Raw genomic sequence first — 18,723 nt, 5'->3', positions numbered from 1 at the left:
GTATCCCTTGCATCCTGTGGACTCAATACCTAACCCCCCTGTAAAATCCCCTAAGATAAAGTAGGGCTTTTCCCATAAGGTAATTCCTAAGACCCCAAGATGTATTAACCTCGGTTTTCCCCTCGTGTCATCCTTGTGAAACCCCCCCAATTTTAATACCGTGAATATATAAACCCCCCGTTAAATATGTAAACCCTAAACTCTTTAAATATAAAGTTGTATGTCCAATAAAGCATTCCAGTTTTTGTCTCAGCTTTATTGACCTTTGCAGCTCTTCACACGTGGTCCTAACCCAGCGCAGGGAGCTCAGGGCACACACGTGGTTTTACACCTCAGCTCGATTCCTGCACACCAAAATATGTTGTGCTTCTAGCGCTGCTCCAACCCCCCTCCCACCTGCATCCCACAGCACCTCTGAGCCCTGTCCCACCCCCCCTGCTGCCCACAGCCGTGGCAGGAGCTGGCCATCTAGTGGAACAACAACTGCTGCATGAAGTGGCCTCTGGCCAAGAAAAACCCAGTGACACTGCAGGTTTGTCAGGCTGATGTGTCAGTGCAATGAGAACACGCTGGTAACGAGCACTTGAGCCTCTGGAAGCAGCCGAGCCTCAAATTCATGGAGGCAGCAGTTCATCCTGGCATTATTACCCCACAGAACAAGTTTCTTTTATTTTTTTTTAATCTTGTTTTTCTCTTTATCACTCAAAATGGAGCGCTTGATCATTCCATCCTTTTACACGAGATGGGGACAGACTACCTGCACAGCAAATTCCCTGCTCCTTGTTGGCTTTGAATTCTCAGTTGGTGTTTCTCATCGAGCTCAGACAACCACTAAATACTGCACTGATTACAGAAAAGGATTGATTAATTCAGGTGAATTTTAAGAGTTACATTCAGCAGTGCCACAATGGTTTATAATGGAAATCTACGGACTTTTGATGGATCTTGGCATGATTTGGCTTTCAGGAAAAAGAACATGTTAATGAAAGCAAGTTTAAAAGCTGGGCAGAACATCTGGAACTTGAAAAGATTTGCAATTAACAGAATAAAATAAAAATACTAATCCTGTTCCCAACTCCACTGTACACAAAATTGCTGCAGTAAATTGCTCTCACCACAAGTAGAAACTGAAAGAAAACTATTTATACTTTATTCCAGCTGAAGAACATGAACTGTTTCAAAAATGAGACATGGGAATGGAGTTTCTTTGCTTGCAAGTCAACTGAATCTTTTTTGCTATGAACAAAGACATCAGGAGAGGATTCAATGCTATTCTGGTTTTGGGATCGGAAAATTAAAATATTAATGTAATTTAGTCTCATGATTATTAAGTGGCCTGGAACTCAGGAAACGTGAAATAAGTTCCAAGAATTTCTGTCTAACTCATTAATTAAGTCTCATTTAAAAACAATCAGGCAACAATTTGGTTTATGTTCAGTTAAAAAGTTTTGTGGCCAGAGAAAAGAGAAGAGTATTTTCAGTAATTAATGATAACCTTGACTGTGTGTAGGAGGTCCTCCAAGCATGACCAAATGATTTCTGGCAGACTACACAGATAAACCCCACTAAAACTCAAGGCTCAGAGGCAGTTTTCATGAATTACATTAAACTTTTAGGACATACCTCCCAGTTTCATGAGAGAGAAAAATCAACTCTCACTTTTGACATATTCCTTTAAAAATCCTCTGTACATGTCTTTTATTGACTAGTGAAATACAGTGTAAAAGTCAACATTAGCAGAGTTGTTTTCACTCACTGCCAGCACCATGACCTTTATTGAAAACTGAAGCATTGCCTGTTTAATCTGCATCTGAAAAGACAAGTGCCTAAAAAATGCAATTTAAAATAGTATTTATGTCTTCATTAGCTCAGTCTAATTTCCCTTTCCATAATAAAATTCACCCTTAACTATCACTAGCAGAGCCCAAACACTAATCTGAAGGAGTTGTTTAGAAAACCTTTTGTTCCAATTCCCCCTTTTTGTTTTTTTGAAGCCCAGACTACCCGTGGCACGTAGAATCATAGACTGGCTTGGGCTGGAAGGAACCTTAAAGACCATGAAGATGTGGTTTTTGCTTTTATTTCTATCTTCCCTTAAACACAAAACAAAAAAACAATGAGTCCTGGGGTTTGGTTCTCTTCTCACACTCGCTGTCTGCCAAGATGCCTGATTTTAAAGCCTGAGTGATGGCTCATGTTTCTCCATGGCATGACTCAGGGATTCATTCTCCACTGCATTACCTGCTATTCATTTGCCTGCTTACCTGTTGACAGGTATCCAAAAAATCAGGACCTTATTTGGGTTAGATATATTCTCATCATGAGCAGTATTTGAAAGCTCTTCTGTCAATACCTGTGTTCCCTTTCTTCTCCCTATCAGTCTTTTCACCACTGATATTCCTTTAGCCACTCTTTATCTTGGTCTATCAGAGTGGTTTTTTAACCAGGTTTGGACATTAAACCAGTTTCTTTTGACCTTTTCCTCTTGCTTCTCAGTTTAAAGCTGTTCTTATCAGCCATAAAAGCCTGGATGTCAGAAGGCAATTTTCCCAGATAGATGGAATCCAACTTTGAACACACTCCCTTTTAGCAAACACATCCCACTGGCTACGTATTCCCAAGCCTGCCCTCAACACTGATTTTGAGTCATCATTCCATCGTACAACCAATCTCCCTCTGTGCTGACTAGAAAAAAATTAGGGTAGTCTCTAAAAAGAGACACAATTAACTAAAAAATGGTGGTATTCCTAAGCTAGAGATACCTTGCAAAATTTAACTGGGATGAAGGTTTGGTGCAATTCCCTGTAAAACAGTCAAACTCATTGCTTTATTGTCATGGAAACATGGAACACCAGGCTGGAAGGGATCTCAAAGATCATCTGGTCCAACCTTGTTTGGCAAAGGTGTGGTGTGGATAAAATGGCCCACACCCTGTCCAGCTGCATCCTAAAGTGTCCAGCACTGCAGAATTCACCTCTTCCCCAGGAAGACTATTCCAGTGGCTGACTGTTCTCATTGGGAAACATTTTCCTCTTGTGTCAGAACCTCCCCAGCACTAGTTTGAACTCATTCCCCCACCCTTTCAGCACTGGAATATTGTCTTAAGGTCTCCCCTCAGCCCTCCTTTCTTGTGGCTGAACAAACCCAGGTCTCTCAGTCTTTCCTCGTAGGGCAGCTTCCTGTCCTTGGATCATCTTTGTGGCCCTTCTCTGGACCCTCTCCAGCCTGTCCATTTCTTTTTGGTATAGTGCCACACCTTTATATTAAAAAATAAACTGTCACCTCACAAGTTCTGCATTTTTTTTTTAAATATCCTTTCTATAGCAAGAAAGCTGTGTTTTGATCAATCCTTGCCACTGATCCTTGCTTTATATACCTCAGTTCACCCTTACTCTATCACTGCTGTTACTGATGGCAGCCAAAGGTTGTCTCACAACCCTGTGGAGGTTATTTTGGAACACCCGATTACTTAAAATTATTTTAAATATATTATATTAAATTTTGATAGGAAAAAAAAATACTGAGGCTGGGTTGTTTCTCGTGCTTTAAAAAGCTCTGAGTTCCTGCTGAAGTCGTTGCTGGTGAATCATCTCTTTGGCAGGATGCTCATCCAGGCTGTGCCCAAGACACACAGGAGAGGATACTGAAGCACTGCAGTGATTGTACAACCCTTCTGAGCAGAATGTTTTCTAATTATGAAATGACCCTACAAGTGAGAAATACATTTTTTGTTTCAAGGGCAAAACATGTAGAAGAAGGGCGGCATGAGAGCCACAACAACTGTCTCCTGAAAGAAGGGGAAGGGCCCCCAGGAGGCAAAGAGGAATTGATGGAGCCTGAGCTTCCAACAGCAGAGCTGAAGGCAGGGGAGTGCAAAGTAGCCCTGGCAGTTCTGGAACACTGAACCTAAACCAGGTTTCTTTAAAATCAATGGAGACACATGCTAAATGCAGGAGTCACTGGACTATCCCATGATGCTTGTGCTCAGAAGAACAATGTCCTTAAAAGCTCATTCATTCCAGATTTCCTGCAGTGTCACTCCACTAATTTCAACAAAGCCATTTTCGACCAGCAATCACCTCTCCCTGCTTTATGCTAATACAGATCTGACTGGCTGCCTTTCAGGAGCTCTGTTTCTAGGAAGGAGTGAAACACTTCTCTTTTCTTTCCTCAGGCATCCTTTGGAACCTAATTCATATCTGACAAACGAGACAAGAAATCAATTGTGTGCAGTGTACGCTGGATAACGACCCACAGAGATCCCAAAATAGCCCTGCTCACTCCAGAACAGGTGCTCAGTGTTCACTGTAAGAGTCTTTGGCACCATCACATCTGGCCCAGTGCCCCTGAAAACATGGCTCTGGAAAACAGGGGGACCAAGTGGGATGAATCCATGCGCTCGTGTGCTTTCTAAGTTGCCCCATGTACTCCACAGCCACAAACAAATGAGGATTTATCCTGTCCTTCCCATCATATTTAGGAAAACACAAACAGAGGGATATTGAAAGCTGGGACTGCTCGACTCCCTGCAACCACAAGGACTGCACGTTGTGCCTGCAGCATTCCCACACCCGCGCCTGAGGAGATTTCAGGGTGAAGAGAGCAGCTGGGATCCCTCAGCATTCCGTGGGCTCCCTTACCTCTGCCTTGGCATGCGGATCAGGGGCTGTTTGTGGCACCTCTTGCTGAGGCCAAAGAGCTTGTGCACCGTCCTCTGGGCCTTGAGGAACAGCTGCCTCATGCTGTTCTCCAGCTGCTCGTAGCGACGCTGGAAGTTGGAATCCATTGTCCACAAGTGCATGACAGCAGATGTGTTCAGGAAGTAGTTCAGGGGCAGCCTCTTCATAAATAACTTGAATTCATCTGAAAGAAATAATTAATAGTCTTTAACGACGTATTATGGTTATTCTTGCTGCGGAAATTCTTGCTTTTTCTTGAACTAATTTTTATAAATTTGATCTTCTGAAATGTTAAGATTGGGCATTTTAACTTTTTCGTAGTTGAAAGGTGACTACACTTTTATTGGTGATATTAGAATGAAGCCAGCAAAAGTCAATATTCATGTCATTTTTAACCTGATATTAAAGCAAATACAAGCACTTATTTCTAAACCTGGATAATATGCAGTAAGAAACAGAGATTCTTACCTTCAAATCTAGGATCTGAAAGTAAATGCCCATTTAATGATTGATGTATATTGACTCATTTGAAGATCAGAAACTGTTTTAAAAGAAGTATATTCCAATACTTAGGAAATGCAAATAAATGTGATTTTACAGGCCATTTCTCTTATATACATGTTATTTCACCTGAGACAAGCCATTAAATCAGACTTTCAAAAGCGTTTACAATTAAAATGGAGCCTTTCAAAGGATTTTATGATACTTCAGAATTTTATGACACTTCAAGAATGTCCCCATAACTTCTTTTTGACTCCAAAGTGGTGAAAAGGAGCTCTTCAATCACAAGGTCACTGGCACTGGGAACCTGCTCTGCTTTGTGATTTGTTCTGGTAGCTCAGTCCACATAAGACATGTAGAGAGAATCTTTTTAACAGAAGTTTATTAATCAGTGAGTCTGTTTTCATAAGTAGGATAATTTGCAAGTTGATTTATGACTTCTGAACCAAAATAAATGTTCATTAAAAGGGCTCTAATTACTGGGGGGGAAATATGAGAACAAGTAGCACACTTGAATGCACGTTTATCCCTCTTCTTCCTTGTTTCCATGGATTAGCCCATTTCCCTGTCTGCCCTCCTGCCTCCTGCTCTCCTCCCACCTTTCACAATCCATTTTTTTCTTTCAGCTTGTTCCTGCAGCAAAGTCACTCATCCCACAGTTTGGCTTTCACCCTGCCAGATGCTCCTTTTGGGTAGTCTGCACTTCAGCAGACTATGTGAAAAAAAGTGATCCAAGTGCCTGAAGTAGCCTCCCTCTTAAAACTAAAATAATCATAATATTTAACATTGCTGTAATTTTAGGATGCTCGTGGGAGAGGGTTGAGTGGGGAAAACGTCTGCTCACATCAAAGAACATTCCCTTACCATCATTGCTCATAAGCCTTTTGGTTTTACTTTAGCTTTTTTAACATGTTTACACAAAACAGGTAAAAATACTTTTTTTTTTATAGATGGAGAAGAAATATCTTTTGTAAATAAGCTGTAAAGGCCCTTGGCCGCATCCTGAGGGACATGGGGCACGGATGGAACAGAACAGTCCCACTTTGGCACAGCATGTTCTGTGACAGATGAAGACTCATAAGAAGACAAAAGGCTTTGAAAGGTCTTCTGGCAGGTAAAACATGAAAAGCAAGGTGCAAAGATGATTATTTTATATTCAATAAAGTGGTTTCAATAATCCATCTGGGAGTTCTTTGGAAGTGTGTTGCTCATTTTCTCCTCTTTGGGTGTGAGGACAGCACTGCTGCCCCTCTGCTGTCCCAGGGTACAATTTAGGGACTGAGGGAAAGGAACTGTTTATTTATTTTCAAGTATTTGGGCCCTTTTATCTTTTGCTTTTTCCATTCCTTAATTTTGTCTAAGTCGGTTTTAATCCTTCTTGGTCCAATAAGAATATCTGTTCCTGGCAACTGAACACTTGGAAATCAACATTACCAGACAAGCATCCCTGTGAATCTTAGTACAGTTTTGGGAAAAGTAGTTGCCTGTTTTCTCCTTACTGGGTGAGAATCATGCCTTTCACAGAATTATAGAATAGTTTGGGTTAGAAGGGACCTTTAGGGTCATAAGCAGAGACACCTTCCATTAGATCAGGCTGTTTAGAGTCCCAATCAACCTGACCAGTCTCTGCTCCTTACGCTGCCCTTCCAGCCCTCAATTCCCCTCAGGGTTTGCACAGAAGATGTGAGAGAGGGTTATGTCTGGCTTGTCTGAAGCAACCACAGTCACATTGCCTTGGTAAAGACTTCCAAGGTTAAAGATTTAATAATTTTAAAAAACTGGTAGTTTTAAAAGAAAAATAACAGCAAATAAAGTTAACTGAACAGACGCAAAGTAAGTCCTTTGGTTAAGTACAGATCTGCAGTTTGTAAAAATCAGACAAGTTCTACTAAACTGAGAGGAGTGGGGGTGTGTATATATATGTGCTCTGACACCTTGGGAGGATTAGGTCCCAAAGCCACACTCCTGACTACCTGTTTTAATCACTAACTTCTCATTTCCCTTCTGTCCCTCTGAGACACTGGGATATCTACTTAAAATGAGCTCCACGAAGCCCAAACAAACCCAGCTCCCCGAGGAGACAACAGACTCAGAAGATGCCTTTTCAGCCCTCATGTTGCTGTAATCACTTATTTAATGAACACTGTCACTTTGCTGTCCCCTGCACTGAGCTCTACAGCCAACAACTCATCGGGTGCAGTGTTTAGGAGTGATAAGGAGGGTTTACACTCCTCGACGTGCACTGCAACAGCATTGCCAATAAGAAAATGTTTCTTTTTCTCCCTGTAATAAACATCATCTTTGGCTACCCCCGTGCCCTCTCTGATCCTGCTAATGAGCTCTGTAGTGCAGGTAGAGGAGAGGCAGAGATAAAAGGAGCACGGTCACAGAGTGCCTGCTGCATGCAAAAAAAAAAAAGGGAAGATAATGTGCCCATATCTTAAACAGACACATTTCATGATCTGTGAAACTACGACATGAACTCCTAACACTGAGAGATGATTAAACTATTACACTCTAATCAACACCCTGTGCCAGCCATTCCTGAGGATTAACAGCCACTGTTACAGTCCTGGGGGCCATGGGAATGGATACTTCTAAAACACAAAATCACAGAATACCCTGAGCTGAAGGGACCCACAGAGACAACTGAGGGCCACTCCTGGCCCTGCACAGGACACCCAAGAATCCCACCACGACACTTGATGCCACGAGCAATCTGATTCCTGCACCTGCTCTTTCATTGTCACGTAGGTAGGGCACACAGTACAATTTTATATATTCTTAACTAACTGCAAAAAAGGTAAAAATGGCTGGTCAAACAAGTGCATTTTCTGAATGTTTGTGTCTGTTTTTCACATCCCCCTTTCTGCCAGGTAAATCTTCCTTGTATTAACAGCGTCTGGAGATTGAAATGGCATCCAATAGTTCAGTGGGAAAGAATAAATGAGAAATATCATAATGGGACCAAACAGTGCTGCTAAAATCAGATGGGTATCAGACATATTTAGGCTGTGATAAATACCCAGAGCTGCAGGGATGTAACTCACTGTTGTTTGGTACCAGAGCAGGCTCGGTGCTCAATGCAGTGATTAATATTCTGCACATAGAGCTGGCAAAGGCCACAAAAACACAGGAAGTCTCATCAAGGGGGTTGATAGTGCTCTGCTACATGGAAAAAAGGTGCCTGCTCTGTGTTGGAAGAGAACCAAGAGAGTCTCCTGATTTCTCTGCAGGGAATACTTTGCATATCCCTGATATTTTACCCCAAGGACTATCCCACCTACAAGACCACACGCACTTCTGGTTTTGTTCCAGCTGAGGTTGGGTGGTTTGTGCAACTTTTCCAGGCTACCAAAATGTCTTAGGTGAACTTGTTTCCTAAGATCCCTTTGGGAGGATCTTTGGAACCATCTTGGAAGTCCATAGATTTATATCAGCCTGGGAATTCAGAATGCTGGCTTACTGCAGGTGCCACAGGCTGACATCTGACCACAGTTGAACACTGGAAATGTTAAAATTGCCAAGGAATATCACTGCACTTTCTGCTCCTGTTTTCTTTAGGGTGAACTGTCCAAGACAGAGCTTTCAAAATGCTATTCCTAAAATTTTCTTTTAAATCATATAGACAATGTTTCCCCAATCAATGTAACAGAGATTATATCTCCACCATGGGTCTCAAAGTCACAGCAATTTCCTCCTCACAGCCCAGACAGGCTCTGCATAAAGACAGAGAACAGCCTGAGCTGCTGCACTCAGGACAACAGGAGAGGGGATCAAAGAACAGCTTCTTGAAGCCAGAGCTTGTGTCTAAGGAGGTCTCAGTAATGTGCTTTATGGAAGACCAGAAGTCCTGAGTAAATTGGAAAATTCAAACTTTACATGAATTTCTATGAAAGAAAGAAAAAACAAACTATTTTTTCTTTTTCTTTTTTTATTTCCCCTTATTGGCTCCTATGCTGGCTGAAGTTGATGATGACATATGTGCACATGTGAAAAAAAAAGGGGAGGGGAAAATCTAGATATGATTTAGGAGAATGTAAAGCAAAACACAGTTTGAAAATAATCTGCATTTGGTGATACGTTAGGAAAGAAATTGTTTCACAGCAAAGTAAACTGAAAGAAATGTCAGCCACCTTCTCTCAGTCTCCAGAAATGACAGTTTCTGGGAAGATGACATTTCATCAAGTTTTATTCTGCTGTTTAATTTAATGTCATATTCTGATGAGACTTTTTACCTAAAGTGAAATAATTTAATCTTATGGAGACAAAACCTTTAACATCGGGAATTACAACATGGTTTTCAGTAAATATATAACCCTGTCTAATAGTGGATTACATCACCTACCCAAAATTAATTTTTTTTTTAAAGGAATATTCAAAAATTTGGAAAAAGCAGCCTGACAATAACTGAAAAAGTTTAAGAATCCCTTGTTGACCAAAACATACTATTCACAACAGGCTTACATATAGTGTGTGTATTTTCTAAAATTTATAAGAATTTGGACTTTAGTGGTTTTTTTCCATTTAGCAAAGTTCAGTAAAAGTATGACTGTAGGAGAAAACCACTTTTCACATCATATTATGCTGTCAAAATCCACCATTAGACAGCAATTGTAATGGGTTGCTTTGTCATTTCTCTAAATGATGCTTTAACAAAACATTTTTCTCCCTTAAAAAATCTATACATCTGTCATTTGTGCATAAATCCTCTGGTTTTAATCGAGTTCTTCCACTTGCTCTAAAGGTATGAAAATTCTGCCCTCACAGTCTAGAAGTGCTCTAATACCTCAGGGAAAAACTGGTTTGCTTTGGCTCTAACAAAGTGTTACAGGAGGACTAAGGCAAATGGACAAAAATCGACTTTAGCAAGGGAGGGTGTGATACTTTGTTGAACAAAGATGATGTTTTGGTAAAATGAGAGTGCTTTGTACAATTTCAAACTCAGCTGGAGTGGAGTCATGTTCTCCAGTGCATTTCATCTGTTCCCACTCTCCTAATGAGAATCACTTCCAAATGACCACTACTGTCTCCAAAGCTGCTGCAGGACACCAGCTCTGTCCTCCAGCCACGAGGAGAGGAGCACATGGGAGTTCAGAATTCCAAGGAAACATGATCTCCTGCTCCAAGCAGGTCTGACATCAGCTCAGCTTGCTTGAGTCCAGCCAGGTTTTGGGCTTGGTCCAGTGAGGTTTTGGGAACTGCTGTAATCAAGACTCAACTGCCCTCATGGAGAAAACATTTCTCCCTGCCCTCAGTGTGAATCTCTCATTTCAGTTTGTGCCTGGTGCCTCTCAGCACACAGAACCTGGCTCCCTCTGGATCTCTCCCTGCAGACAAGGGGGCTGACCAAACCCCCCTCCTGGGGCCTCTGCTCCAGTCCCCACCTCCTTGGGGACATCCCTGACCACCCTCTGGATTGTTGATGCCTCTCCTGTGCTGTGGAGCCCCAAACTGGCTGCAGTGTCTGAATGTGGGCTCAAAAGTACTGAGGCTACTCCCCTTCTTGATCTCCTGATCCTTCATCCCTTTGGTACCCCCAGGATGTGCTGCCCTTGGTACTGTGAGGCCACCACGCTCTCTCCCCCTGACTTGCTGCCCCCAGGAGCAACTCAACCTATTCCACACTCACAGATCCAGGGGTGGAAAAGGAGCCATTTTCCAGGTGCCAGGAGTCACAAAGCTCCTGTTCCCCCATCTGGCAGGCTGTATGTGCCCCCTGAAGGAGCACAGACCCTCACCCTGTGAAGTGAGGGCTCGTGCTTGGCTCTGCAGGGTCTTCTCTCTGAAGAGCCCCTCTCTTTTCTCCCTCTTCTCCAGGGCTCTGCAGAGGGAATTCTATTCCCTCTCTGAACAGGGATTCATGAGATGATGTTCCAAAGGCAGCTGTCTTTCCAGATTCCTGCCCGAGACAGGAAAAACTACTTAAGGAACTTGAAACTTTAATTAAAAAAAGAATCAGCTGCAGTTTTAGTTCATTTGTGGTGTGTTCGTCCTTCACAATAACCTGTCTCCTTGTCTGTGTTAATCATTTGCCTACATCTGGTTTTAATACTACTCCAGCCTTCCTTTGGCACAATTCATTCCAAGCCAAAACAAACAGATAGGATTGCATAAGGAAAAGCAGCAACAGTCATAACCAAGAAGAATATTCAGATCAAAAGCTCTCCTTGAGAAGCACTTAGGAAGTATCTCCATAGCTCCAGCAGTTTATTTACCCACAGGAAAGGTGACACAGAGGAGAGAAGAAAACCATCCAGCCCTGCTCTGTGCCCATCTCAGGGCTGATTGTCGGCTGAGGTTGTAAATTAGCCCATATTTAATATAAAAACTGGGTGATTTTTCTTACAGGTTAGAAGCTGGAAAGAAGATTGTCAATTAATCCCATCTCAAAGCTCAGGGAAACTGCTAGAGCTCCTCATGTCACCACAAAGACAAACAACTGTGCAAAGAAAAGAAAAAGAAAAGCCATTTTGTGAAAGGATTTTTAGCATTCCAAAATTATCTTAAATCTTTGGAGATTTTCTAAAATTCTCCAAATGCTTCTAATTCCTCTGAAATCCTCTAAAGGGAACACTGCAAAGTTTTCCTCTTTGCTTTGAATCAGTAAAAATACTTCATCTTGACAGAACTGAAATTTTTTATGGTTATGTCAACCTTTAATTTTGTGTTATAATGTAAAAGTTATGAGGTAAAAAATGACAAAAATGAATAAACATTACAAAATGAAGGTCAAAAGCTTTACTGTATTCTTTAAAAAAAACCAAAACACATAATTTTGCAATTACTGGAAGATTGTTTCTGGTTGTTTGTTTGGGTTTTTTTTCAGAGCAGGTGCCTTAATATTTTGTAATATTCTGGATGTAAATCTTTTTCTGTGCTACAGTGCAACTGCATTTTCTGTTTAGACTGCAAGCTCTTCAGAGAAGAGCCTGGCTCTTATTATATCTTTATAGGGCAGTTAGCACAATAGATCCCAAATTCAATTGTTGCAATTTATTAGAAATAATAAAAATAAATTTGCCTATGACTCCAGGCAACTGCCCCCTCCGTGGAGCCCTCTGTGGGAGCTGCAATTAGTGCGAGGAGAGAGAATTCTGGGAGGAATGATCTCATAATCCCCCTTTTATCACACTTTTTACTGTCCTGGCTGTGAAAACCTGCAGCTCTCAGCATGTGACCATGGTGTTATCATTCCCCTCCCATAACAACGCTTTTCAAATTGTAATCAGGGCAATAACTATGACAGCAAGTCAAATGCCAGTGTCAGCTGTAAATCAAACCACAAAGCTGGTGTTCTGAGAGGATATAAAGCTGTAGAACCCACATTTCCAGGGGTTGGACGGGATTGCTGTTCATTAAAGGGATGCCTCAATATTCTGTGGGTGTTATTAAAGAGATTTATAAAAGATAGATGTTTTTAAAAACATCCTGCCATGATTCAAAAGCCTGGGGAGAACAAAGTCCTCAAATGAACATATATTTGTTTTTATGTTGCCATGAATTTTAGTTCTTCATGATGCATTACTCAATTTGTCAAAGAAGTAGCAGCTGGTTTCCAAGAAATATATGTTGGAAAATAATCCAACTCAAAGAAGCAGAAGACTGCAGCTTGAAACAACTTTATTTCTTGATAGAAGAGATAGTAAATCTGAATTTTCCTTCCCCTTCCCCCCTTGTTAAGCTAAATTAGTCAGCTCCCCCGATAATTAAAATGTTTCCCTCTCCAAAGCAAAGGATTTCTACCTTAAACATTCTGAAGGACACAGGGAAGGAAGGAAATGTTTTGGACAGGCTGTTTGAAGTGGTGCAGCCGAGCTGCCACAAAAGCTGCAGGGGAAGCAAATTTTGGTGATTCTTGCAATGGGGTAGGTTTGGGGTTGGTTTTTTTCCTCATGTTTGATTTCTTTTATGCTGCAGGAATAGCTCCTCTCAACCCCATGCCTTGCAAGAAGGAAAGTGTCAGTGCAGGTGAACTGGAGTTGGTGGGGGACAGAGATCCTCTGGTCAGGCATTAACACACAGGTCAGAGGAACCTCGTGCAAGTGTTAAAACTGATGAGAGGATGAGAGGCCTCAGGTTGTGCCAGGGGAGGTTTACATTGGACATTGGGAAAATTTCTTCATGAAAAGGGTTGTCAAGCATTGGAACAGACTGCCCAGGGCAGGGCTGGAGTCACCAGCCCTGGAAGTGTTTAAAAAACCTGTGGATGTGGCACTTGAGGACATGGTTTAGTGGTGATCATGGTGGTGGTGCTGGGCTGATGGTTGGACCTGATGATCTTAGAGTTATTTTCCAACCTTAATGATTCTCTGATACTATAACATATGTTACATGTTATGTACATACCCACATGTGCATATATATGTGTATTACACAGTTAATGGTGGTAATGTCAACCTGTCAGGAATAGGAAACCACAAATCCTCCCCTTGCAAGCTTTGAAACTCTCCTGGTGCTAAATGAAGATGAAAAAATGGCAGAGTTAAAATTGGTAGTAAAACCAGAATATCATCCTGTAAATTGTGGATTAATTCAGAAGTTCTGCTGGGCAGCAGAAAACAACCTTCCCTGGGCTCTGCTACGAGCTGGAAGGACTCACATTTCCTATAATCAAGTAACTTGCTTCTTATTCTCAATATAAATATGACCTTGACAGCAAGCTGACTTTTCAGAAGCCAAAAAGCCAGACTCCAACAGCTGTCCCTGTAAATCCCAGCATTGAAGGACGTTCCCTTCATCCTGTCAGGTTTTCTTTTGGGTGTGAATTTGGCTCATCTCTCTTTTAAAGATGTTTCTATCACTACCCTTCAAAGTGATGTTCCTTGGAACTCACACTAAGCTTTCAAGAAAAATGTCTCAAAAATGTATCTATGGGTTATTTTGGATTTTTTTTTTGTAAACACGTTGATGATTTCAATATTGTTTCTAAGTAGTCCTGCAGCTGGGATGTTCCAGTGTCTATCATTATCTCTCTACAGAGCTATAAATGCACTCAATGCATAAGATGTAATTCTTCTGGGTAGGCATAACTTCTGTCAGTCCAAAATTTACCTTCTTTGATCTCGATCATGCTGAGAACTCCTGTAGTTTGCAAACTGGGAAGGGTAAATAAACATGTAATGATTCACAGAAGGATAGATGAGGGAAGAGAATGAGTGAAACTGAAAAGTGTTCTTGGAAAACACATTGAAGTAAATAAGCAGTGTTAAGCTGTTCCAAGAGAAGATTTAAGAAGCTATGAATCAGAACAGACAACACTGCCCTGGAAGAAAAGAGAGGCCACAGAGTGACATCACTCTTAATAAAGCAAGCCCAAAGCTGCCAAGGCAGATTGGAATTCCACCAAGAATGAGGGGTTTTTGTCACTAGCTTTGAAGGGAATTACATTATGTCCTGTACATGGTGGACATAAGTAGAATTATATTAGATCAAGCCTTCTGCTCCTCCTCTTATTACAATGTCACCACAATGTTTGAAGGATCTGGGAGTGCAATGCCATGTAAAACTCCAGTAAGTTGATTTGCCAGGTGCTGCTTTAGCAGGAGTTGTATAATGCTTTTACTTTTGGAACAGGGGCAATTCTGTTGGCTGTACCCTACTTTTTGGAGTAGGAGAGGCACAACTGAGACACTGACTCTCTGAAGAAATTATGCACATCCCACCTGTTCACTTGATTAAAACAGTGACACCTCCACGGGGGTGGGAGAGCTGGGGAGGGGAGTTTTGGTCACAGAAGGAACGGCAGCTTGGTGTATCTGCTCATGTTATTGATTAAACTTCCTGACAACCACAGAGGGAAGTTAATTACTGGGAGGCAAATTAACACCCTTGCAAGATAATAGCGAAAACAATAATTATATTAAGAACTCAGGAGGGCTAAGTTTCCTTGGCGTTGAGCCCGAAGCTGTGAGCACTGTTTTAAAGCAAACCACCACTCTGCTGCTCGGGGGCAAATGGTTTGAACCATATTGATTGAGGTCTTTATTCTCCGTGATTAAAAAGCACCTTCAGCTGCCAGTGAGTCAGTTCAGACTGTTCACAAGGAGTCCTTCAATTAGGATTTGGGTGAGACTCACTCTGCATGGCAATGGGTCTGTTCTGGTCATTGGAGGGACAGGCTGTGCCACCTGCCTGCCCTGGGCCAGCACCCCTGGGGTGTCCCTGCCACGGAGCTGCCAAGGACCCTCTGACAGGCACGTTCCCCTGCTCCCCAGTCGATGAACACAAAGCTTCTTAGGCAGCAAGGTCAAAATCGGCCGAGTTTATAGACTGAAGAAATCCTCCAGTATTGAGTTTTAATTCCAGATTTAATTTTTAAGCTTCTTTTACGCGCATTTTAATGGAATCACAGCAGCTGGAAAAGCGGGAATGTGTCACTGGGCTATGGTAAGAGAGAACTCCTAGTGGGAACTGTCTTCAGTGTGGGCCTCTGAGTTTCCAGACTGTCTGGGGTGCCAAGCCAAAGCCAGTCATCTTGTGAGGTTATTTAAGATTTGAAATCTCAACATTGAGATCAAAAGTCAGTCTGGGCACTTCTCTTTCACTATAAATGCAATAAGTTTCTCCTGTTCAGAGTGTACGTATGGTAACACCTCTCTTTAAACTGACATTTCCAAATTGTGCCTGCAGTTACCTCCTGCCCTTTTACTGCCTTTTAGTCATTTGGAACAGATATAAATGAGACATTTGGTACATTAACTATGTTTTAAAATGTCTGTCCTAGGATGCAGTTTCTCTCTGAGTATTTTTGTGGGTTTTAGGTGGGGGAGTTGCTGGTTATTTTCTCTTCTAGGCTGGAAGAATCATAGGGAACGCTGTCAATGCCAAGATAATTTTTAGCTAGTGATTAAATGGCAATCTGAAATTTTTTAAAGCAACATCACTGTAGCTTATACAGGAGTTATTGAGGGCACTGTTAAGAACATTATTACTGCTGGTAAGAAGGGAGAAGGCTGGAACCCAGGTCAGTGTCTACATGATGGAGTCAATCTGCAAGTTGGCAGCTGGGAAGAATTACCTTTTTACTTGTCAGCCAGGTGACTTTGATTTGAAGACAGTGAGAGGCAATCAAAAGGAATCCCGTGGTGTCCACTTCTGCTGAAACAGTTTTAAGAAAGAATTTGTGCCATAGCAAGAGCAAAAATCTGTGCCTTACTGGGCTGGCAAACAAAGTTATACTGGATTTTTCTGCCTAGAGAGAGGGATTTTTAAGGCTGAACATCACAGAGGAAATGCAGACTGGCTGCAGCTTTTCTGGAGTCCTCCATCAGAAAGAACCCGACACACCATAATCACAGCAATATTTTCAAATACCTGTCTGATGGAGAGGAGGAGAAAGAAAGCTCCACCTGAGGGACAATGTTGCATTCCTTAATGCACTGCCAGGAGAGAATTATATGACCCAGAATTAGGATGATTGCAGAACCTCAGCTGACACTGGTGTATGAGAGGATGAAAAAGCCAGTACCTAACTGATGATGTGGAATTCTTGCCCCCGGGTTTCCTGCATCTTTATGTTGTGATTCACATTTGATCTTGAAGATATGAATTTGTCTTTAGCTCTCATCACAATGCATTTTGTACACCAGATATCTAAGATTTCCATCTTCAGCACTGGACAATCTGTTTAAATTTACTTACTTTTTTTTTTTACTTTAAATTTAGTCTATTTAAATCCAAGTTAAGGATTTAACCTCACATTTTGTTTAGCTGCCTGGTTTTGAGTCTTTTTATTTAAGCATAAATATATTTTTAGCAAATTAAGTAAGTCTGGTTATGGCTGTTATTTTTTGGTTGTTACATAAAATGAACAGAAAAAAATGACCCAATAGATGTATTACTCTGTATTATAGTGTGCTGAGCACCTAAGAGTATCTACATGCACGAAAAGTGACTATACAATTCTCTTTTCTGAGAAATACAAAGAGATTTGTGTGGATTTTGAGCTCAAATTTGATCACTTGCTATGGGTGGATGTATTGACTGACTATGTGACTGTCTCTGACTTTGGAACAGTCTTAGAATTCCTCCTTTACAGCTTCTTTACAGCCTCAATAACCATCAAGGCAATGCTGTCCATCTGTAACAAATCCATAAGGCTGGCAGAGAGCGCAGAGAATTCTCCCCTGAGCAGCTGCACTTCCAGCTCGGAGCCAATTGCAATTTTCAGTCTTGATTTTACTGTGTTTTACAGCACTGTGCAGCCGGGGTGTTGGAAACAACTTTCACCGTGGAAATAGGGCTCAGGATCCTTCATAAGTAAGAGCAGAGCAGTTTTGGAGCCAGGAGTGGGGGCACGGTCCTGTTTTACAGAGTCATTGGGAGCACAAAGGGTTGGTCAATCCTTGGAGGAATCACAACTCAGGACCACCACCCATCCCACCAAAGTGTGATTTGTAACATGTTTTGTCTTTTAGAAATATTCAATAGCAAAAATACCGGCCGAATTTGCAGAGGAGTTTCTCTTGATTAAGGGCCAGGTGAACTTCAAGAGTGAGAGAAAACTTAATTCTTCACTTTTTCCGAGACCAGCTTTGGGCTCTTGTTGTGCTGGGGTTCATTAAAAAATTCTGCAGATCTGTGCTTAGTGAAAAGAGCCTTTCTTGTCCAAGGTTGGCATTTTACAGCATGGACACATTTCATATGGGAATATATGAGCTGAAGGAGAAGGGAGAGAGTTCGGAAAGTGTATTATCAAAATATGGTGGTTTTCCACAGTTTGCAGTTTTGAAGATGGAGATACAAATTCATGACACTATTAAATGGATAATTCTCTAAATCTCACTGCAGACTATGAAATGCTAGAGATGATCTCTCCTATTACTTTCTGTGGATTTTACATAAAAGTAATTATAGAAGATGCAAATGCTACCCCCCCCCAAAAATGGCATGCTTGAACTTGCTCATCTTTAGTATTACTGATATTTAATTCAGTAATAAGCTTATCATCTCCTCTATTAGAACCCACTTTCTGCAGCCCTTTAAATCCAGTTCTTTTATAAAAGAGATTTTGGGAACATCATTAATTCAATCATTGTAAAGAAATGGAAAAATATAATTGAACTGAGGAAGCAGGACTCCAAAGTCTCAAAAGCAATCTCTGCTGATGCAAACAAGAAAACTTTGGGAACAACTCTGCAGTGCTACACATTAACCGAGGATTCAGACTGAATTTTTAGGTGAGCCTTTCAAAACTGTGGGTTTTTTCAGATGATTTTAAGTCAGTACATGTAAAAGGTAACCAATGACCAACAGCAAGACATCCCGGAGTTATTAGGGAATTATGAAATGCATTAGACATGAAATCCAAAGGCAGTGAATCCAGGGATTTAAGAATAGCTTGCAACAGCAATTCACTTCTGATAGTGCTTTTGCAATCAAAGCAGTGGCGGAGGATGGATGCACAATGAAAAATAGTTTCAGCAAATATTAATGTGCAAGTTAATATCAATTTACTTTGGCTGTACTTCTATCACTGGCACTTTCTGTGATACTGAAATTTACCTTTTGAATTATCTCTGTAAAGCAGACACAGAAGTGA

General features: G+C 41.3%; 1 protein-coding gene across 2 annotated transcripts in view; it reads right to left on the bottom strand.

Annotated features, from left to right (window-relative positions):
* LOC113978063 (BMP/retinoic acid-inducible neural-specific protein 3) overlaps nucleotides 1-18,723 on the bottom strand; it is a 189,812-nt gene that overhangs the window by 23,759 nt on the left and 147,330 nt on the right. For both annotated transcript variants that reach the window (XM_027704759.1, XM_027704760.1), the window contains exon 7: nucleotides 4,641-4,863. In XM_027704759.1, the coding sequence (XP_027560560.1) occupies nucleotides 4,641-4,863 (223 nt within the window). The remainder of the gene's footprint in view (nucleotides 1-4,640; nucleotides 4,864-18,723) is intronic.

The sequence above is a fragment of the Neopelma chrysocephalum genome, unplaced genomic scaffold, assembly GCF_003984885.1.
Source record: "Neopelma chrysocephalum unplaced genomic scaffold, ASM398488v2 Primary Assembly neopelma1_287, whole genome shotgun sequence".
NCBI classification, from domain to species: domain Eukaryota; kingdom Metazoa; phylum Chordata; class Aves; order Passeriformes; family Pipridae; genus Neopelma; species Neopelma chrysocephalum.
This window is presented reverse-complemented; position numbering and strand designations above follow the sequence as displayed.